Source organism: Cottoperca gobio, chromosome 14, assembly GCF_900634415.1.
Source record: "Cottoperca gobio chromosome 14, fCotGob3.1, whole genome shotgun sequence".
NCBI classification, from domain to species: Eukaryota; Metazoa; Chordata; class Actinopteri; order Perciformes; family Bovichtidae; genus Cottoperca; species Cottoperca gobio.
Window position 1 is genome coordinate 14,328,334 of NC_041368.1, and position 23,710 is coordinate 14,352,043.

Sequence of the window (23,710 nt, forward strand, 5' to 3'; positions counted from 1 at the left end):
CCGGGAGAGTCAAATACAGACAGGCAGACAGAGTGACATAGATACAGAGGCCAACATTTTGGAGGGAGGTGGATCTCGGGAATGAGTTTACCCCATTGTTGGCCTCCTAATTTAATAGATTTGACAGGTAAGTTCATTTTGATGAGTAGTCTTATCCACAGGAGAGAGGCTTAGGAAGTGACTATTTGGGTGGCTGTGGCCCCCTGCATACCTAAATCCTCATAAGCTCTCAACAAATTAATCCTCTTGAGGAATTCGCTTCCAGATGAGCTTGTGTGCCTTTGTCTCTTTAAAATGTATTTGAGGTTCTGCTGTCCACCATAAGGTAGGCTATCTGAATGAACTTCATCACTTTCTGTTGCACCACGGCCACCACATTCCTGTATATTTGTAGTTTTTGGCCGGTTAAATGATAATGATTTATTTTTCTTCTTTTAGGTTTGAACTATAAACACAGCGTCCTGTGTCCACAGATATATGTCCGTTTCTTTCTTTGCAATCACTCCAACAGCAGCTAGAAGGCTGAGGTCAACAAAAAAAAACTGGCTTTTACTTTACGTATTATCATCTCCAAAATATTGCAAATTAATTTAAGAAGAGGAGGAAGAGGAGGAGGAAGAGGAGCAGAGGACGAAAGATGAGGAAAGTAAGAACGAGCGTGAAAGAGTATTTGCTTTTTTTGCAGAGGGGGGGGGGGGGGTGGTCTTGTCATTTTAAAGGGTTTCGAGGGGATGTTTGCTCACCCTCTTAATGGCTTAAAAAGACTGGAAGCATCTATCTTTCTCTCCGCGCATTTGAGGGGGGAAAGCCCAAGAGGAATGGACCAATTCTGCCTTGTGACTGATTGTACAAACTCCAACAGATATGCTCCGGCACACATGGAAAAATATCATTATTAAAGTAAATATCACAATGGAATTTCCATTACGCTGACATGAAGTGCGGATATACTCCATATTACTTAAATCCCATCAAACTAGTTTGCATTTTAATGCACTCATCAGAAGTTCTGGACCATATGGGATTCTTTTTGTTTTTAACAAAACACAGTACAGCACTTGGTCTTCAGAAAGACTTGTTCTTGTGACATCGCTCTGTGGAACACAGTTTCATGTAAGCAGACTGTGGGTGTATTGTTATTGCACACTTTACTTCCATCTCTTGTGACTTTGTGTGTAAGTGCATGATATCCACTGTACATATTTACAGTTATTTCATTGCTCTAAGACTAATATGTCTCTAGAGCGAAATATACTCCAAAGGAATGTCAGTGTGCATGTGTTGTGAAAGAAAGAATAAAATAAATGCTGTGTAGCAAAAGAAAGAATCGGCAAAAATGACTGTAGATAGAAACAGATAATACAAATAAATGTCAGGAGACTGTGCATGCATCCGCACACTTGCACACACAGGCACACAGGCACACAGGCACACCTCTATATAATTTACTGTAGCAGCCACTGAGTGTGACCAGTGACAGCAGCTTGTCTGCCAGGCCTCCATCATGTGGACCCTGGCACTGGTCTGAAACATGAGGACTAAATGGACCAGGGGATCTATCGGAGGGGCTGGGTAGGATCTTTTTGCACCTCCATGTCCTACACATCTGGCCTGCTGCACTGCTGCACTGCTGTCAGGGCTGTACGGCACAGAGGGGTAATAGAGGTGCATTCTGGGGCAAGAGATGAGGTTCTACACATTACAGACACATCCAGCTGTTCTGTGGTTTCTAAAGACTTTATAAACATGTGAAGATTAAGCAGGCATATAATAAGTGGTTCATTTGTCCGTCTAAATAAAAGTAGCATCCTTTGACATTATTTATGTGTGTATGTATCTACGCAGTTGTGTCCTTGCTTGTTAATAGTTGTAGTGACTGTAATTATACTTGACTTGTCAGTGGTCGGTTTGACATACATTTGGACATTATCCTTTAAGACAAATGTTCCAGTGATTCTCATATTGTGCCGTTGCCTGGTAAACAGACACATTCTTGGCATCTCGGGCACATTACTTACTGCAACTTTGGATTCAATGTGGCTACAGTGCACATAGGAGTATTTCCTTTGACTGCTTGCACAGGAGTAAATGTTAACTTTAAGATTTAGTTGCCACTTTCTTTCTTGGCCAAATAATTTCCTACAGTGTTAATAATTATTCTTCGTGATACGGCTACTCCTACTGTTATGAGGTCATGTCTTTAGTGATGGAATGCCTCCAAGTCCGAAAAACATTCAGAAAAAATTCACCCAGGACTTTAAGAACTGGAGCACAGAAGTTCCTATCTTTACCGTTGATCATCTTGTCCCATTTCTGTCTTCGACTCTTTTTTCCTCTTCTTCTCCCACAAGCATCTCCCAACAGTTCCAGCTGACCAGCGTAATGGAAAGCTCCACACCAAACCAGACTGGACTCAACACAAAGTGCAGTCAGCCTAATGGGTCTCATAAGGCTGAATAATGTAAATGTCACCAAGGAGCTCAAACAGAGACCACAGACAAAACCAAGAGGGCCAGTGTCTGCGTGCATGCATGTGAAAGAACTATACTAGAACAGAGCTAGTCTGTACTGTCTTCAAAAGTGTATCATTTATAGAAATGTTGAGGTGTGAGCCATGTAACAGAGTTAACTCATCGCACCCTTACATACACAGGCAGACAATTTCTCAACTCATTAGCTTTCTGGGATTTATAACGGAAGGTTTATCGTGTTCTGTCACCAATGGGAGAAGCAAAAGTGATGCTAAAATTTCATAGCAGTTGCATAAGAAGGCACCATGAGTAAAACACATTTCCAAGACAAAGAACAGCCTGGAATGTCTGAGAAGAAAAGGTGTTTCCTCTTTCATTGTTAGTGGTCGACTGGATGTGACTGCCTCATAAACCCAGTGACGCTTGGTGTTTCTGTGGCGGCTTGTTTGATTACAGTTTATTTCCCCTCTCCCACAGCCCCACCAGGTGGCTGCCCAGCTCTCCTCTGTGGACCAAACCCACTGAAATCCCGCAGTGATCGAACCTCCTGAAGGCGCTGAGGTTAGTTTAGGGGCTTTTGGACTCACTGCAAAAATTATGGGTTCGTCAGAAATGTTTCAAAGAACACAAAAAGATCAAAGAAGCGCCTTTAAGCTCCTTGATTTGAAAAAGGATTCCTCAGAATACACAATATGTTGGAGGTCCTCCTAAACATTGCCTGGAAACTTTGGGTTGAAAGGAACCAATAGATTTTTTTCTTTTAATGATCCTGGTCAACTGCTTTTGCTTGCATGCCATTGTTCTTCTTCTTCTTTTTTTTTTAAGTCAAGACATTTTGTGTTTGTGCATTGCTCATGAAAAAATTAATCACAACTTGATTTTCATATTTTTAGGCTTTTTTGCTTGACTACAGTCGGTGCTTATCATAAGGTGTATACTTTCTTTGAATCTAAAATACATATTTCAAAAGCATTATGCTGTCTTTTTACTCACATTGGAGATGATTTCAGCATGAGCTCACTAATACTTCAATCTTTTTGAAGACAAATCAACAAACAGTCCCTTAAGATGTCACCCCAAGAAAAACAAAGTCAAGAAAAAGACCTTGACTCTCGTGAATTACTGATTAACACCTAAAGTAAATGTTTAGGAGATAGCTCTTATTTATTTTTATTTCATATGCATTCGTGATTAGGTTTATGGATCCCCTGTTTCCTGGTGGGATTAGTGCAGTTACTTTGATGTGGGTTGTGCCATGCTTAGTATGTGTGGGCAGGCCTCTTACTCCTGTGTGTGTGTGTGGCAGGGTTGAGGTGAAGGGGTCCGTGCAAGCCCCCTTTTTACTCCGGCAGTGTTTAGATGTAGTGCGTGACCTACAGTGAACCAAAAACTAGCAGATTCAGGATTAAACACAGCTGTAAAACACCAATCTTGGCAACTAAGTCAAACACTTCTGATCATTGCTTGCTCATTTGTCCACATCTGTGTGTGTGTGTGTGTGTGTGTGTGTGTGTGTGTGTGTGTGTGTGTGTGTGGGTGTGTGTGTGTGTGTGTGTGTGTGTGTGTGTGTGTGTGTGTGTGTGTGTGTGCTTGTGTGTGCGTGTGTGTGCGTGTGTGTGCGTGTGTGTGTGTCATTATTCAAAATGTACATTGTTCATTTGTGTGGTTTTTAACAATATACGTGTTCTGCCAAGTACAGGTAGCTGATTTCAAAAACAAAATAAACTCAGGAAGCATTAATAACATCTTTGGCACACACGGGGACATTGAATGTTTCCAACATTGCAAAAGCCTCGATATGAATTATGAATTCTTCAGTGGGACAGACAAACTTTCAGCAGTATCATTTTCAACATGCATCAATATTAAATTAATGTAAGAAACATTATTATCAGACTGTCAGTTGGGTTGGTCTTTGTGTTAAGGCTTCAGGCTTCAGGCTTCAGGCGAATGTTGAATGAGATGTTGAGTACTAGAATTGGACAATTAATTTACCTGTGAAATAGTTAAAGGTGAGCACAAAACATTTTTTATTCATTACAGTAATAGTTTGTTCAAGCTCATGAATAGTAATTATTCTAAAGTGTTATCCAAACATTAGCCGTTTAAATATGTAAAGCGTGAAAGAAACAAAAGTTTATATAAATACAGTATTAACTCACGGTCCAGTTATAACCTTTACTAGAGCTGTCAAATGCACAGCGTTCCTCAGTGGATGTAGTTTGCTCGTGTTGTCATGGAGATAGCTCAGTCGTCATAGTTAGGTCATGTGATGATAAACTGAGTCAATGTATCTCCATGACAACAGAGGAAACTGTCGAGGAAGACAGTGTGTGAAAGCTCCGGAGAAAGCTAGGTGAGCCTTGAGTTAAGATTTTTTTTTGTCAAACATGTAAATATGAGTAAACAATATTTCACTATATATTAGCAGGAATTAAATAAAAATGGAAATATGCAACATATGAAAAGTTATTCTGCTGAAATGTGTTTCTAACTGTTTGAATAGAAGTCCAGTGTGTTATCAATGGCAGCGGAAGGAAAGGATTTACACTGCTGGGTTCTGAAAGCTCCTGTGCTAATATTATAGCTGAACAACACACACGCTTTACAAAAACAGCAGCACGACATCCTGCAAGGAAAAAGAAAAACGTACAACGGCAATGACCCGTGATATTTACCCAGGGTGACTCCTGAATGGCTCACTCTAAGCTACAGAGGGCCCTGCACACCTCAGGGCAGAGGCCGGTTGTTTTTGTTGCTCCTGATGCAGAACAGATGACACTTTTTGGAAAAAATTGCACTTGCTATTGACGATTGGAACACCGTGCGTTCAGTAGCTTTGTGTTAAGGTAAACATTTAAAACAGTGATATGACACTAAAATACAAATGCTAAAAGTGTGTATGTGTGGCTGTTTCACAGGAATATGGCCACATGAATACGATCTCCTTGTTCAGCACACGCAGTTTCAGTATTAAACAACCACTGTGAAGTCAAACACTTTGTTTGAAAAGAGGGGTGGGGTGTCTCTCCACAATGTAAACACTTCAAACAGAACATCAGTCTATTAGCAGCGTTTCTGATTAGCTGATGAACAAAAGCAATCAAAGGCTGCTGTGGTCTCTTGGAGAATATATATCAATGTCATTTTGCTCAGGGCCTGGTAGTGATTGGCATGTTCATTAAGTGTCCTGTTTACAATAAGCTGAGGAGCCCTCATGTGAAGGCAGCAGATGACTCGGAGTGACTCTGAAAGGCTGTTAGTCATCCAGCAGATCATGAAAATGATCGTAAAAGCTGCTGTAGTCATCATCATGTGGCCGCGTCGTTTTTCCTTTACGGAGAGGGTATTCAAGCTGATTTGAAAAGCCTCATCAGCTTTTGAACTGAGGCGTCTCTTTGATGGTGAGAGCTAACGCATTATTGTTGTCTGCAGAGGCTTATATCAAGTCTGCTCTTTGTGTATTTATATACATGATTGTTACGTGGCTCTGTTTAAGTTTGGGATTTTGTGCCATCTTGAGGACACATCAGGTATAGAATGGCTTTTTATTCCGTATTTAGTGATTGTGTTGGCAGGCAGCAGTAGACTCAATGTGTGCTGCAGTTTATGAAAAGTTCTCATCAGTTAAAAATGTGAAATGCAATGATTTCTGTTTTGTTATGTTCAGGTTTTTGTGAAGAAAGTGTTCGCATGAGACTTTCCCTGGGTTTGCGTGACTCTTTATATGATTGGACAGGTGAGTGTGCAGAATAATGACTGAGTGAGGAATAACATCCCCTGATTCCAGTAACTAGGCCTTCTACGGCCAAACTCATGCTTCATGTGGTCGCTGACTAACTCAGACATCAAAAACATTCTCTGCCACTTTCTACAACCATGACATTTAAGAGAAAAATAAGTACTTACCTCCTTCTATGTTTCCCACTGCTAACTCTGCAATTTCCATAGCAGCAATGAGTAATCACACACAACAAGATCTGTGTGTGGTACCAATACTGTAAGTTCATGCTATCCCTAATGTATTTGCACAATGTTTGTCACAAATAGATAGTTTACTGTGATTTTACAGCAAGTGAGATTTAATTGATGTGTTCGTTATTCATGCACATTTACTTTAAAGCAAAACTGCGTAGGACTGAGCACAGGAAGTAAAAGCAGCTATGAATTATGGTGCTTGATTTGAAGTTCAGGTGGTGGAGTTAGAAATATTTTTTTTCAAACATAAGTCCCTGTGGAACCAACTCACTTCTCCAGCACATGATGTGATATCTTGATGAAAGATTCATAGCATGTCTGGTTTTTTTTCCCATCTTACCGTCCTCTCAGAGGGATAAAGTACAAGTTAGAAAATAAACACGGTTTTTTTAATAACACACTGGCCTGCGATTGTGCATCGTCAGGTTTTTTTGGGGGGGAAATCTACAATATTATTAATATATATAATATTATTATATATAAAATAAATGATTTAATTGCACACAAAAAAAGATAGGTCACTTGTTTAGCCATTCTTACCAATAAATGTATTATTATTGTTATTATGAATATTTGTATCAATTATTTTATACTTGCTAGCCTCTCAAGTATTGTCATCACTCCTCTCATGAGTAAAACACATGGGAGTGATGTAATTATAGCATGTCAAGCAGAAGAGTCAATAAATCCACTCAATCCAATAAATCAAGATCTACTACACAATAAAAGTGAGTCATTATCATAATTAGAATAAATTGATGGTAACTGGCCAAACTGGAGTGGGAGTGTGACAGCTGTAGGCTATAATATGGGTGGACATCACTGCACACACACACACATCTGCAGTAGCAGCAGCAGCTGTGGCTAATTATGTTTCATGTGATTACATCGTTCACATGTCCGCAGGCTGCAAAACATTTTTGTTGTGTTAAAGTTATTCACGATAGAAAATGCAAAAAAAACAACAACACCATGTTCAATGGAGCAGGGAGGGACTCAGACTGGCACCAAAAAACACAGCTGGAAAATTCGGACTCTGTATTCATGCACACTTCCATTAGTAAAAACATTCCCATATGGCATTTCACGCACGTTCCAAAAAATACCATGAGAGTTTATTTTGGCTCCACACTTCTTTTAGCGTGCAATCTATTTATTAATTCAACTCTTTCCCTTCCTTTCACTTTCCACCTCCTTCCTCACACTCTGATTGACTGCAGAAGCTATTTGAATCCCCTCAGCCCTTTAGTGTTTGTAGGATTTCATCCAGGACTGTTAACATTGTTCATAGTGGTTCATTCATAGCTTACAGACTTGAGAGTTAGAAGTGTATGCTCCAAGTGCCCATGTTATCCTCATGTTTTCATTGTGTTACATTGTCCTCTGGCATAAGATCCATATTGTGACTTGGTCAAAGGTATGTGAACAGTCGTGTTACCGTCCAGTCATTCAAACAAATGTGCTTTAATTGCTTGTTTGTAATATATGAGACTCCCTGTGAGGCAGTATTGATACTGATTAGATTATCCTGGTTAAATAAAGCAAATATTCACAAATGAGACAACATAATTTTACATTTACAAATAACATTGAAGTCTGGTTATATGTGTCTGGGGCAACAATGAAAACAGTAATAAAGATCACACAGGATCTTTATGGAAATGCTCAGCACACTGAGGGGAAAGCCACAAGACATTAGTTGCGCAGCATCCTTTGTCCTTCTCAGGAGATCCTATACGAACACTTACCCACAGAGGGCAGTATTGTATCTAAATTATGCTTTCACCCAAGCCTGACGTTTGGACGTAACAAGCAGGATAAGGAAGAGTACTACATGATTTATAGATATGACAAGTAAGCAACCCTGAACACTTACTGGAGACATGTACAATCAGGGAGAAGGGAAAAAAAGAAAACCGATTTTATAATACGATACATTATTTATGAGAGTCCTGAGTATCCCTTGTTTTATTGAGGCCTACGATTACAGTGTTATGTCAAACTCATAATATTATATAAATAATATATAATACATGCTGCACAGGGCATTTATGTTGCATAGCTCCACTACATTGGCTGTCCTACTGTATCAAGTTACTGTATAATGATTGGCTGACTGTTTGGGGTGGGATGGGGCATTTACATGTTTGTTCTCTTTTTCACACAACTAATTGTCCTGTATGTGTGAGGACAAAGCAGTATATAGTTTATATATTTTTTCTGTAACAACATGCATTCATGCCACACGTAACAATTCTAATATATTTCTTTCACACAAGATATGTTCAAAGTGAATTTACGATTGTAGCCACGGGGGGCAGGTTTTCTTAAAATAGTAAAGTTCTAGCATTTCTTGGGACACAATTAAACACTCAGACGTCCCTGAGTTAATGTACAGCCACCAGCTGCCTGCATACATACAGTATGCACACATCACCTGCAGGATACTCCCAAAGATGAGTTAAAGGCGCCTGTAGGAAAGAATAAGAGCCCCCACTCCGTTCGATTTACAGGTACAAAGTGTGCTGGGGAAAAGTGATCAAATTGTGCACCAAAATGGTGATCGTTTGATTTATTATTTGAAAAAGTATAATTTAATCTTTACTGCAAAAAAGAGCCATACAATGGTCAATAAGGCTGACCATAATGAACCAACCAACCCAGGGAATCATATATGCCCTAAAATGAATGCACCTAGTAGTACCTCTATGTTTAGAGCAACAGAAAGCATCTAATATTTGTTTTCAATGAAGGAGAGCAGGGGAATTAGTATGCTTGAAAAAAAGAGGGTATGGACAAATAAAAAAAATAAATGTGTGACAGTTAAAGGGGTCAATTTATGAAATTGTTGTAACATGGAATTAAAAGAATGTACTAATATGTGTATGCCTATAGTTGATTTTGGGTATATAGAGGGTACTATTTTGGTAAGTATTAAGGGTAAGCTCAGGCTCAGGTCAGAGAATATTACATTTGATTTTGTTTTATTTTTCATTTAATGATTTAGTATTATTTTAACCACTTTTGTATGGTCAATTTGTTATATTTTGAATGAATGACCGGAAAACAATTAACTAACTAACCAAACTAAACTAACTAATTGAACATTGAACTCAAGTTGAAACTACTGAAGGGCGCACACTGAGTTGTGTGGAAATTAATTGTAACAGGGAATACTGTGTTTCCAGTTTAATGATGACAACATGTTCACGTTTTTTTATAGACAGGCAACTGAGCTGTACTATAAATAAATATATATATATAATATAAATACATGTATAAATGTATAATAAAACTAAAAATGACGTTACAAGCTGTGTGGCTTCTTAGCACACCGGGTATTTTTTGCCTTTGTAACGAGTGAGCCATCTTCTCGCCAATAGACGCTCTTTGGATTGGAGCGCTTCTGCAAAATGAATTCCACCGTGTCGTCAGTTCCGTAAAGCGTTCCTCTTGGTTTCATTAAAAAAAAAAAGATAGAGGATTATTTACGAAGAGTCAGAAGACAAACGCAGTCAAAACAAGGCTTTACCTGGCTATGTCATCGAAATATTCTTAAACAAGAGTATTGCATTGTTTCCCACGGGCAGTGTTTTCCTTGGACTGACATAAGACACATCAGTCTCCTCTAAGCCGCGCATGAACTGGGATGCACTGCTGTTAGCCTGTTATTAGCTTGCTCGCTAGCTTCCCGAAAAGCTCTGTTTTTACGACGGGACCAAGCACACCGTAAGTCAAACCGTTAAACAAACAAAAAAACGACGATATTGCATTTTGTCTGTGTTTGGGATTTGACATGTTTTCCATTGTTAACCAGCCATCTTTGCACAGTGAACTTACTGGGTTGTATTAAACCAGCTTCCTCTTTAACAGCTGCATGTGTGAACTAGAAGCAGGCCTTTTTTTCTTCTTCTTCTTCTAGAAAGCATATTTATTTCCAGCCGGTAAACCTGCTTCAATATAATGCACGTTCTCAACAAATAGCGATTATAATCTGTTTTGTTACTGTGTTGGGCAGATTGAACCCACCGGGGAGGCCTGCAGCCAGCGTTACCTGCTGGAGAGAGTACACCTGTGCTGGTGCACCTGTCATGGCTCCCAGCTTTTTTTTGAACTGTGCAATTGATTTCAAATCAAACGTTACAGTTTGTCACTATATAAGCTTGATGATTAAAAGCTTAATGATAAATAATAAAGAACACTGTCTCTGTCGTAGCACACTTTAGTGAAGTTATTTTGGAAGATGCCTATTCCTTATAATAGACTGTTAATGATTAACATTTAAAGATAATGTCTAGCTCACCCAGTTGCCGTTTCACATTGATTCAGCGTGGTTTAAGTGACTTGACTGAGAGACAACATACAGTGGATTGAGGCACGTATTGAAGCACGCCTCATACTGTAGCTAGATCAGAGCTTATTTTAGATGTGGCTGTTATGCAAAGCAGTAGTTGGTTGGTTGCTCAGTCTATGAAGACCTTTTAGTCTCTGATAAAAATCCAAGCTGAGTGTCTCTTACTGCAAGTGGAGAATCTGGCATATTGCACTATCAGTTAAGGCAGTTTGACTTTTATAGTAATAATTAATATGTAGGAGATGATTTCTTTTGACCCCTAAGCTCTGACACGTGTGCATGTCTTAGAGGAGTGTTGAGTATTGTTGGGCAAAACGAGCACAGCTTATGTCAACAGAGATGTGTCATTCCTCAGGAAATAGACTGGGCATGGCTCAAAAGCCAATTTAGGTGAGGTCAGAGCAAATGTTAACAAGGTCTACTTCTCTTCAAACCACATTGGTGCCAGCGAGATATCTAACTGCCATCAACCTGCCATATTGTTCAAGTATATAGTTATGTTTTGTTTTTTTAGTGGCGTTTAAAATAATGAAAATGCGTGTGAATGAGAATACACAGCCAAGGTTTAAAAGCATAATAAACCGTAGTCATGGTTAATGATTATCTGTTATCAGCATTTAACTACCAATTAAGAACATAATATTCAGAATGGGAAGCGGAGATCGACTGTTCGTGCTCAGGTTTATCCAGGTGTGATGTTTTACTGTCGCCCTCCACTGCCATGTGAAAACCATGTTCGGCGTCTTCCATGTCTGCAGGCCTTCAAATTGGCCCTAATTTTACAGCATCATCTCTGGTCTTGTCACACACACACACATACACACATACACACACACACACACACACACACACACACACACACACACACAGACTCATTAAGCTGTTAATTCATAATACCTGTCCAAGCCAAACAAATAGAAGCTATATTAGTGCTTGTCCAGCATTTTTCTATTCTAACATTATTATGCATACTGTATTTGAATGATTGCATCTTGAATGTGTGAGTTTGTGTCGCAGGTCAAATAAGATTGACTAGACTTTGTTGACGTTAACATTTAACAACCTCTCCTTTTTTCTTTTTTTTTTAAGTCTGGGGTTTTGAGGGAGTGGATTGCTGCTAACACCCGGCCCTGTAATGAGCTGTAGAGTGCAGAGGCCACTTCAACAAGACCGCTCATTGTAGTGGCGGCGCATGATCGCGGGGGCTTTCATAGGTGTGCGTGTGTGTTCATGCCATGCGGTAGCCTTGCTCTTTGAAAACCACCTCGTCGCTTATTTGTGGCAATTATATTCCCATCTGCTTAATGATTTGGCATTTTTGACCAACTTCTCCGGGCTCTCCACTTCCAAGCTGCATTTAGGCCTCGCTGTTTTACCAATTGTGTTTTTGACTGTATTAAGATGCAGTATTTTGTTGTATCCACACGTCATCGCTCTCCCTCTCTCCTTTTTTTCTCACACAGACACAGTGCATTATGACAGACAGCATTATGAGTAAAGCTGCCACAATGGAGATTCCTATCAACAGTAACGGTGACACAGGGACACTACCAGAAGATGACAGCCTTGAACAGGTGGGTCACAGCTGCTGTATCAGTTGACAGCCTACTGCGTGTACCGTTTTGAGACCATCCTGTGTAGTTGTTGTTTACCTATTTATAGTTGTCACACGAGGAAACCATCTTGCATCTGTCAGTGTTTACCTACTTCCATCCCAAGCTGACAGAAGATACTTTGCATATTCAAAACTAAACGGCAGGAAACAGAAGAGAGTATACAGAGTTGCTTGTTTTCCTTGTCATTAAAATGTTAGTAATATATTCTTTTTAATTATATAGGCTAAAAGAAAGGTTCTCATACTGCTCCACCATTGTTGGGCCTTTACAGCTGTTTCATAACTTAGTGGTGATTTTACAGCAGTGCTGATATGATTTTAATATATTTTCCTTTTTAGCTATCAAATGTGGTTGTTTATTGTCAGTTTTAGTCAAAGTGTTTGCTTGTGTTTGTTAGGTTGTACTTCATAACGAGATCACAGTGACTATGTTTACATGCTCAAAATATTCCAAAATGTTGCCCTTATTTTTTGAAAAATACAACATTCCTACTAAACTGTTTACATGATTAAAATAAATATCCCAATACAAAGAATATTCCGCTAATATTCCCGTTTACATTTTATTGAATTGATTTATTCTGAATATTGAGAATAATAGTGGAAAGTTACTGTGCATGTAAACGTTCTCATTGACTTTCAATACTTCCGTCAGGCAAAGTTTCCCTTAGTTTAAGAAATGCCTGAACTTGATGATGATGCAGTACTTTCCCTGAGGGTTATGTCCTTTACATCAGAGCAGCCGGATGTCATTACGTGGTACTACACTTGGGTTATCGCAGTGTGACGGACAAATGAGTGCCTGCCTTCAGTTGTTCGACGTTGACATTGTGGTTATGGGTATTGTTCTCAGCTATCACGATCTTCTGTTACCACTCACACTACCCTGTGATAATATGTGCGGTGCACGTTAGGACTACTCCTATTGTTGGCCTTAATGTACCCGTTTCCACCTGCTCAGAGCAGGACGATCATTTAGAAGCTGTGTTCGTCTCTTTTTGTCAACTTAAACATCGTTCTCTGCCTGGGTTTAACTACGATTTGAACTGATGTCCCTTGTGTTGCTTAGCTACACCTGAAAATAGATCCTACTGGGGAAATCAGGTGTTGGAGACCAGCTGTGTCTTTGGGAACCAGTTGTTCCTCATTAACATGTCGCTTTGTGTTCAGGGTTGCAGACGCATCTCATTTACTAGGCGTTGAACTGAAATGCTAAACTCTCAGACGTATCCGTTGCTCTCGAGGTGGGGACTGTTGATTTACAAAACAAGATAAGCACTTGTGCGGGCGTCGTATGAAAGCAAGCGACACTACGCTCTGAGGTAGAGCACCAACCGCTTGTTTCCATCGTGAGTGTCGGGAGTATGTCACGGTGGCGTTGTAGAGTACGTAAGGTGGAACCGGTTAAGTTTCCTGCGTCCCAAGGCACACCCTGTTGGACAAACAGACGGAAGATCCTGGAGGTTCCTGATGTTTGCTCAACAAACTGCGTGCGACTCGACTTGAGCAGTAAAAGAAAAGCTTACCTTCTCCCCAAGCTCGCACGGTGAAGCCAGTATTCAACCATGTGGTGCGGCCTCCCCAGTGCACTGTGTTCATGTATGGGAAGTGTTTCGCTGCGCTGTTTAGTGCCGGATATTAACCAGTTGTCATAGCAACTCTGCAATTAATCTGAAACGGGCTCTGCTTTGTCCTCGGGTGAAAGCCCTCGGAAAGCAGATTGATATCTGCTGTACAGCACTCGGTGTAAAGCTGCAGCCGTCTGCGTCGTTCATGCACATAGAAGGGAAGATTGGCAGGTTAAGGAAGAGCAGAAGACTGGTTTCAGATGGCGTAGAATTGCGCTTTTGTCAGAACGAGGACGGTGACTGGCAACTTGACAGTGACAGAGATGGGATTGACTGCCAGCAGCATCCTGGCAAACGCATCAGATGTATCACAGTGGTGTCTACTCAGACAATGCACATTTTGAGATGCATATGCTGTTGTGCACAATATCTAGATAGGTGTGTTTTTATATTGTTAGAATTGCTAAGCCGCTCGTTTTCTAATTTTAGAAACCGGTGGTTTGTGGCATTTTAAAGTGGAGCCTCGGCTACCCAGCGTCTGTCTGACGTGCCATAGCGTTCTGTTCTGGGACAACACTTGTACATAAACAGTCGAGACGTTTTTCACAAGCCAACAAAACGCCTCACCTCCCTGACAACATATGTGATCCAGTTTACCTAAAGGTTCTGCAGCTCTCTTCATCTCGGGGAACAGGCACTATGTCAACAAAGTGTGCGGGGAGGGATCAGTGTCTCGTCAGCTCCCACATTGAACAGACGCCACAGCAGGAGGCAGATCTCTAAAAGAAGACATACACAGACTAAATGTAGTTAAACAGGTTTTGTCCTTGTTTTGAACATGCTTTTTGGTTGTCGGTTCAGTGTGTGGGTAAAATATCCATTTATGCAAGAGGTTAAATGATGCAGATTGTGCTACAGAAGACACTGTTGCTGCAGTATAATGAAGGCCATTCGGCTGAACGGTTACATTACACTCCTGACATGACGCAAATTCATCGCGAGAGTAGAGACATAACCTTTCTAGCTATCTAGTGTGCTACCTGGAGTTTGGCCATTACATTTAGTGTCTGTGTCTTAGTGCCTTTTTAATGTCTGTAAATGTCTTTATAAATAAACATCTTCATTGGTGCAGTGTTGTGTTAGGATCAGTATTTCCTTTGTCCAGACAGTGATGGAATATCATCATGGCAGAGCTGTGGTAACACATTTTATAGATGGAAAGCGGTGAGCGCAAAACATTGTCCGCCCAGCTGACTAGATGATCCCCTTAAAACTTTAACTGTCTTAAATGATGACTCCTGACCTGAGCTGCTGTGATATCACTGCTCTCCATCCTACATCCCTGCCGTCTGTGGACATTATGATGACTTCCAAGCGATTTATTTTACATCGTTCTTTCTCGTTTCATGATTTCAGTCATGGATTTTTCTTTTTGTCTCCTTTCTTTTTCTATTTGTTTCTTTTTGTTGTTGTTTTTGTTGTTGTGTCTGTCGATTCCCCCTCCCCCCCCCCCCCCTCCTCCATCTCTGTGCAGGCTGCAAAACTGCAGTGGAGCTTAGATGAGAAGGTAGGGAGCTCCAGAGGCACCAGGGTGAGCAGGCCGTGTGTGTTTGTGTTGTGTGTGTGTGTGTGTGTGTGTGTTTTATGTTGGTGTGTAGTACTGCTCAGTGGTTTGACTTTATGCAGCATTAAACTACGTTGGTTTTATATCACAAAATGTCATATATTTAATTTGTATGGCAAACCACTGTGCAGCTTGAGTCGTGCTGCCTGTTAGCTTCACTCCCACTAACTCTACGTAGAAGGAGCCTCTCATACTTAACATGTTTAGAGAGATATCCCTAAAGTTGAGTAGTATTAACAAAATAGCTGACAGCTAACACTTTGATCTCAACACAATCTGTTTCCATTTTATTATTCCAAATCATGGCGTTTGTGTTGAGCTACTATAGGCTAGATTGTGTGAGCACTTTGGTGACGTGTGAATGTGATTCCTTAATTTAAGCGGGTGTTGGCTGACAGAAGAAACAAGCCGTCATACTAATAACCATCCTGTCATCATGCTGCTGTAATATTGATCTGATTTAGCTGCTCTTGTTTCAGTCATAATGAGAAATGTAGTTGTGCTCTTGCGAGTGAAGAGAGCTGATCATGACTACAAACACACAAGGCCCTGAAGCAGAGAGATATTATAATAGATACATTTTGCATCCCGGTTAACCTCCAGCAGCCCAAATCACGGCAGTTGTATCTTTACTTCCTTTTGATAGTATCAAATATATTCTATGTGTTTGCTTACAAAAAGGAAGCAGCCCCCCGCCCTTCTAGAGCTTAACGGTCTTATCACAATCTTACTTTGGAGTCTAAGATCAAGGTTTCAGGAAGTCTCCTACACATTGTGCTCCCATTTACATTTTACGATGGACGACACGGGGCTTTGCCACAGACTGTATGTATAGTATACAGCTTCAGTGAAGCGTCCGTAGTTGACTATGGCACAGACAGGAGTCAATTCAAGCCTGTTTATTGTAGGAACCCAGACTCGCATATGGCTCTCCCTAAGTGAGAAATCTGTTCAGGCTAGATTTTCCTTTTCCCATAAATTCCTCACAAATGTCGCGAGTTAAATGAAGGAAAAAGCACACGCCATGGATCGTAACACAGCTCCCCTCGCAATCCAGAGCGTCACTGAAACCTGCGATTATTTTTGGAAGGAGAAAATGGTTTGCGTGAGCATTGTCCTGCTGCATCGAACACTGAAGTCACTGCTCGGGTTAGAACGCAGGGCTATCGCAGCTGCGGTGTTGTGGTCGTCTTGCTTGCTCCCACGGAAGGAGACTTAGGTCACGTCATTAGGTGGGTTGATTATTGACGGGGCACTTTAGCTGTTTGTTTTCTGTCTTTCACACACTATAGCTCTATAGCATACTATGGCTTCCAGATAAGAGACGGATGATTGTGTGTTCTGACTAACCTTCCTAACATAGTAGTGTTTGTCCCCCTCTAGTGAATAAGCCTTTAACCTACATTGTCTTGATTTAACACTCAAGTCATAATCTCCTGTCTACATATCCCCACCCAAAACCCTCTATCCTTCCCTTTTTTGTTCTCGTTCTTTTTCTTTTTTTCCTTTTTATTCCCCCACTTTAAACTTTGCAGGACCTACAGCAGGTGATGGTATCGGGTCCCAATCTCAATGAGACCAGCATTGTATCTGGGGGTTATGGAGGAACAGCAGAGGGAATCATCCCCACCAGCTCAATCAAAGGTGGAGTCCTATTTTACTCTTTGTCTCTCTCGCTCACATCTGGTATCTTTTCAGTCGCTAAACCGTCGCTGTCCCATTTGGACTTCTCCTGTTGACTCTGTGCTGCGCCTCTGACTCGATAGCTATTCAATGAGTCTAATGGCTGTGAAGTGTGTCTCTGGGCCTCCCATCATCCTTCCCCTGAGATCGGGCTGTAATTAATTGGTGGTCAATTTGCGCTGATTCGACTCTCGCTTCTCCAGCCTCCACTGTATCTGAGAATGTGCCTCTGTGGTCTGTATTACTCCGTTTGTATTGTTCTATGCACAGATACGGGAGGAAACAAGGTGCAGAGTGAATGACCAACCATATTGATTTCAAAAACCACGTTTGACTAAGTGTTTAGTCTAATAGTAATGTGTTTACTGGATTGAGTCCAAAACAACAAAGGATCATTTAATTAAAAAAACGCAGGCCTCAAAAATATGCCACAGCTTAGATTTACTGTAACTGTGCTATAACACTCCTGAACGAAAGCTTCATTATTAAATATGTCAGCGTTTCTAAATCTCGGGCAATTTTGTTTGAAGCCACATCGAGTCAAATCTTCCATCGGCACCCTTCGTCCAACACCGGCACTCCCATTCATCGTCGTGATGTTCCTCTAGCTCACAAGCGGCTACGTTTGTGCTGTTGAACAAGTTACAAAAATAGCTTCATACTGAACGATGAATCGGTCCAATGCTCTCTTTTCTACTTTATTTAATACTAATATTTATGAACATCTGTCCCAATCTCTCTCTCTCTCTCTCTCAGGCCCTGCTGTGCGCTACAATGCAGAGTTTAACAAAAGGATCCCAGTTACAGGATTAGGTGGCTCCTTTAGACCTAATTATTATTATTAATAATGGAGAGCATCTTTCCAAAATGTGATACTATCATTGTTAGGGGATTGGGGATGTTTAATACGCTCTATAACATCCTTTTGTTAAGAATTGGTAAGCAAGACCTATTTTCTGTTAACTGCAATACAAATGTATCACATGATGGCTCTCTCATTCTGGAAAGACGCTTTTTTTCATACTCCAGCGTTTTAAAATGTAATGTTTTCAGTGGAGAGAAGGGTACACTCTCTTTCTGCCTGCTCCTCTTCTTCTTGGACGCATTGTGGCTTTATCTATCACAGCAGTTCTCCTACATATTCTTCTTTCTGGTTGGTTTCTCTTGCTGTTTTAAGCTCATCTATTAAGAGGTCTGTTTCTCCTAAAATAGCTCTCTAAACTGATCTCTGAACTTCTCAGCAAAACAGAAACCATCGTCACATCGGCGTATATCTGTATTAAGAGCTTGGATGTTGATGTGAAAAGTAAGATGTTATTGGGTAGAACCTTAGTTATTCCCATGTTAAACTTGTCCATGTATTATGAAATGAAAGGCTTATCCAGTTTATTTATTATCACACTATTTAGTACTGCTGGAAGTCAAACTGCCCCCGTCTTCATCGTCACTCATTTGTCTGCATTGTCGAGCACTAAATGTTGTCTTTTCATCTCTGTACTTGTCTATCTTTGTCCTCCACCTCCTTTTCACCATTCCCTCCTACATGTTCCTCATCCTCCTCTTCTCCCTTTTGTCATCTTACTTTTCTGCTCCTCCCTGCTCCTCCCCACAATCTTCTTCCTACGTTATCATTTCCTCACTAATTACTTCATGTTTAAACCCTAAATATCCAATTTATCACTTTAAATCCTGATTCTAAAAATAAAACAATTCCCATAATAAATAATAAAATAAAAAAACCCTATTTAAATCCCTTTCCCACACCCTAACCCTGTACTTCATCCTCGCCCTGAAACATTCCTTCATCCATTCCCGACCACCCATCCACTGTCACAGAGCTGCGTATGAAGGCCGGACGAAGTAGCGTTCCCCCAAGCAGTTCTTTCCTCTGCCACATGGCAAGCCATTCAAATGAATACCAAGGTACTGGGGAGCGAAAGAGGTGAAGTTGAATGCTTCGGACTCTACATTGATTACACAGATTGCCATTATGTCAGTGACCCAAAAATATCCCTACAGTATGTCCACCTTTTATTCCAGCTAGAAAGAATTTGATGTTTACAATATTAATGTGGTTTTCCTTTAGTCCAATATTCCCTCCCAGTTTAATTCTCTGCATTTTCCTGCTATGTACTCAATCCTTTACTCTCGCTCACTCCGATGCATGCTTTACAGTGGCTTACGGGATAGTGTGGTGATGGACGTGGGTTGGAAGATAGAAACGATCCTCAGTTTTGTCTTTTCTTGAATGCAGCACAGTTTTAATGTACTTTTTAAAGTAGTTATGGATTCTCTCTATGGTCTGTTCTCTTGTTGCCTTCCGGAAAGTGTTTCTGTTATCAACCTTGTTCCTGTGTTTCTACATTCGGGTCTTATTTCTCAGGTTCCAACATGCACCACAGCGGCAGCAGCTCGTCAATGACTGCAGAGGAAGCGTCCCGCGGTGTGGCTGTGGAAAAACTAGAAACGATGAAGAAGTGGGGTCTCAACACTTACAAGGTATCTGAGGTTCTGTAACGTTGAACTTCATGATGAAGGGTTATTTGACCATGTTTATTTTTGGTGTGCACATGAGGATCTTCTGGAATCAGGCACCCCTCCCCCCTGTAGAACTGCATTGTGTTACTAATGTCCCCGCGTGTCTTCCTTCATTGTTTCAGTGTACAAAGCAAATGATCTCGGAGCGTTTCGGGCGGGGTTCCCGGACCGTGGACCTGGAGCTGGAGGCCCAGATTGAGGTGCTGAGAGACACTAAAAAGAAATATGAGAATGTGCTGCGGTTGGCCAGAGCGCTGACCAACCACTTCTACAACATGGTGCAGACGCAGCATGCGCTGGGTGACACCTTTGCTGACCTCAGTCAGAAATCTCCAGAGCTGCGGGTGAGCCCTCAGAATCTGTTCATGTAGCTTTTATGTCTAATCTCTTAAGACATTGATCTGCAGCGTGAAAGTTAAATAATAGGTTTCTGTAGACAACATTACATAAAGCCTGAACACCATTCAGGTTCTAGTTTTTACATGAATGCATTGTTTGTCTTTACAGGATGAGTTTGGCTACAATGCAGAGACTCAGAAGTTGCTGTGTAAGAACGGGGAGACTCTACTCGGTGCCGTTAACTTCTTTGTGTCCAGCATCAACACACTGGTCAACAAGACCATGGAGGACACGCTGATGACAATCAAGATGTATGAAAATGCAAGGTAAGGACATGCAGCACAATCATTATTAATTTCATCTAAGAAACTAGATGTTAACCCTTTTTTAAAGGAGGATCAGGGAAGAGATATAGACAAAACATGAACGCAGATATTGACACGATGCACGTTATAATACCATTAAATGAAATGCCTGTATTTTAACAACAGAAATATTGCATCAAATCTACTGACGAAATTGCAGTTAAAAAAAAGTAATTCAAGGTTAATGAATATAGAACTTGTCAAACTAATATAATTACTGTATATTATTAATGCAAGGCAGATCGGGTGACATTTAAATCCCCATTCAGTCTAAATATATTTAAATTCTAGAAGTTAACATTTAAAACTTTGTCTCATCTGTAGTTTGAGCAGATTAAACAGAACGTGCCACGCAACACACCAATTGTCATCACATTTGTCATCCAAATATTGCTAATTACCGATTGGTGCACTGAAACGCAGATACAGTGATCTATCATGTAGGATCCGATCACTTGCGGTAAAAAGCAAAGTTTTTAGGGCCTTTTTTTTTTTTAAACTCTATTTTCTCCCTCTTTTTTTGTGAACAGACTGGAGTTTGATGCTTACCGGTCAGACCTGGAGGAACTGAGTCTGGGTCCGAAGGACGCTGTAGCCATGGCCCGCATAGATGCTGCTCAGCAACTGTACCAAGTCCAGAAGGACAAGTATGAACACCTCCGCTCTGACGTCATCATTAAACTCAAGTTCCTGGAGGAGAATAAGGTTAGTGGGCAGGGCAGGTCTGCATCATCATCATCAACCTTCAAAGTGGAAAAAGTCACCGAGGTTTCACTCGGATGTGTTGACTTTGTGATAATATGCGCAAACCAATTTCCTAAGCTCCCTTGTTTCTCTCTCAGGTGAAGGTGATGCATAAGCAGCTCCTCCTCTTCCATAATGCCATATCTGCGTACTTTGCTGGCAACCAGCAGCAGCTGGAGCAGACGCTGAAGCAGTTCAACATAAAGTTGAGGCCTCCAGGGGCCGACAAGCCCTCCTGGTTAGAGGAGCAGTGAGAGGGTCCTCCTTCTCGACTACCTCCAACCCCCAACTTACAGAGGACCACTACAGAGGGAAACGCATACAAGTACTTGGGAGGATGAAGATATGAGATGAGCGTATGGCTGGATGATTGGACAGATAAGGGAGGATTGGACAGATGGATTGCAGGGTATTATTGACGAGTAGGATAAACGCAGCAGGAAAACCAAGTGGCCAGTTTCATGAACAGTCAGGGGGCTTTTAGTGCCTCTTCCCAACTTCCTGTTTTTTTTTCACTCTAACCTTCTCTTTGTGCTTTGTTCCCAGAAGAACTGCTCATCTCTCCCTTCCCTCTCCCCTATTCAACACTATTTGGTTGCGTGAGCTTGTGTTAGTCATGTTCATGGCCATTATTGTACTCCTCAAGTGCTCCCAGTGCTCTGAGGTAAACTTCAACCCCACACTGTCTTGGTAACGGAGACAGATGACAAAAGGAAACGAATGATAAAAAACCCCATTAATACACACTAAGATGTAACCAAACACTACATCAAAACTCTTCCAGACCTTATCACTCTCCTCGTGTGCCTCCTTATATATGAGCTAGTGTACTAAATGAACATGTGGCCTGCAGGAACAAAGTTCAGAAAAAGATTTCAAACTACACATGCAGGGGATTTGTATAGTACACTGGAAAGTAATGTCCAGACATTTCAAATCAATGTACATTTCAAATTAAGTACTGTTTTGCTTTTTGAAATAAATAGTATACGATTGTTTGTAGCTTATAAAAAAACACAATGCTGTGTTTAGTTTTAGTTTTTGTTCAGCTTTTTATTTTGTAATTATTTCAGTTTTAGTCGGCTTGTATGTCATGTGCTTCAGAGTGAAGGACAGTATACTGTTGGGGCAATGTGTGCTGGTGCTTTAGACTGCAAGTACTGCAGTGCTTAGTCTGTCACTATCAGAAAAGCTGCAGATTTCAATTGTAACCTGAAAGTTCTTTGACTTCAGCTCGTATATGCAACGATCATTTAAGGAACACTGCCACGGCTTCCCAAAGTTATACTGGTTGGGGTCTTTACTAATCGTATTTTATTTACCCAAAGAGAATTGAGAGAAATGTTTACTGGACCCTGGCTATGTTTCCATTGGTTGTTTAAGTCTCACTGTGGACTGAGGAGATTTTGAGGGACAGTTGAACTATGTAGGATGGTTGTGTCAGTTAAGATCCAACAAACTTGAATGGATTCACTCCATTATTTAATTGTTTAAAAGGAATTACTTCAACACATTTCTTCTCACATTGAAGCATTGCAATGTGTTTTTAAGTTTTATTCGTCTTAGTAAAGTTAACAAGGACATGTCATTGGCATCTAGGGTCATATCTTTCAGTCTCCCCATATCAGAAAAACATTTGTCTATGGTTACCTTTCTTCACACTGAAGATTACTGTAGCTGTCTAACATTACTAATCCTAATATTTCAACATAAAGCCTTCTAAATGAGTAGTTTGGGAATGGGATAACACTAATTATTCATCATGTGTTTCATCTCCTTTAATGGAAACATTGTCTTAGTATAACGGTAGTAAACAATCATCAATTGTTGACAATTAAGAGATGGTATTACCACATAATATCAGCATGGTACTACATATGTAATGTAATTCTTATGCATCATTGTATTTATTATGTTCAGTGTATGTGTTCATCTGTTGGAATCAACATGTGTGTACACTGAAACTTAATTCTCAATTCATGAGTGTGAAGTTCATGGCGTTTTTGCAGATGACACACTAACATGAAAACATGCCTCAGGCTGACCATATCTGTAATTGATCCAGAAAATGTCTGATCGAAAGTGGTGCCAGCGTCAAACCTCTGAAGTCAAATGAAGATAATGTGGTGTGACGAATGTTTTACCATGCTGAATTGTAATCCGTTGATTGGTTAGTCCTCCAGCATCTTGTCTCCTCTGTATTTGCATGGCAGGCAGCAATCCAAAGTACAGATGCAGATATGTGTGAAGGCACTGATGCTCTACTCTTGGCCTTCTGCACGCCAGCTCGCATGGACTGGCACAACGCCATGCTTACGGTTGTTGATTTAAATGTTGAAACTGGCTGAAACCCTATCCAAAATTTGAGTTTCCTTTTTTAATGCTGCACTCTTCAGGACAATTATAAAAAAATAATAGATTAGATGAAAGA

General features: G+C 40.6%; 1 protein-coding gene across 6 annotated transcripts in view; it reads left to right on the forward strand.

The window, feature by feature from the left end:
• Window positions 1–9,866: 9,866 nt before the first annotated feature.
• arfip2b (ADP-ribosylation factor interacting protein 2b) overlaps window positions 9,867–23,710 on the forward strand; it is a 14,431-nt gene continuing 587 nt past the window's right edge. Inside the window, exons 1-10 of one of the 6 annotated variants that reach the window (XM_029448138.1) lie at window positions 9,867–10,178; window positions 12,267–12,377; window positions 15,521–15,577; window positions 17,146–17,254; window positions 18,050–18,106; window positions 19,677–19,792; window positions 19,954–20,175; window positions 20,339–20,496; window positions 21,066–21,240; window positions 21,378–23,710. The exon at window positions 21,378–23,710 is cut by the window's right edge and continues 587 nt beyond it. In XM_029448138.1, coding sequence (XP_029303998.1) covers window positions 12,279–12,377; window positions 15,521–15,577; window positions 17,146–17,254; window positions 18,050–18,106; window positions 19,677–19,792; window positions 19,954–20,175; window positions 20,339–20,496; window positions 21,066–21,240; window positions 21,378–21,533 — 1,149 coding nt within the window. In that variant the 5' untranslated portion in view covers window positions 9,867–10,178; window positions 12,267–12,278 and the 3' untranslated portion in view covers window positions 21,534–23,710. Of the gene's footprint in view, window positions 10,179–12,266; window positions 12,378–15,520; window positions 15,578–17,145; window positions 17,255–18,049; window positions 18,107–18,155; window positions 19,217–19,676; window positions 19,793–19,953; window positions 20,176–20,338; window positions 20,497–21,065; window positions 21,241–21,377 lie in introns of those variants that run through there. The other 5 variants (XM_029448139.1, XM_029448141.1, XM_029448140.1 and 2 more) reach the window with 5 other exon arrangements.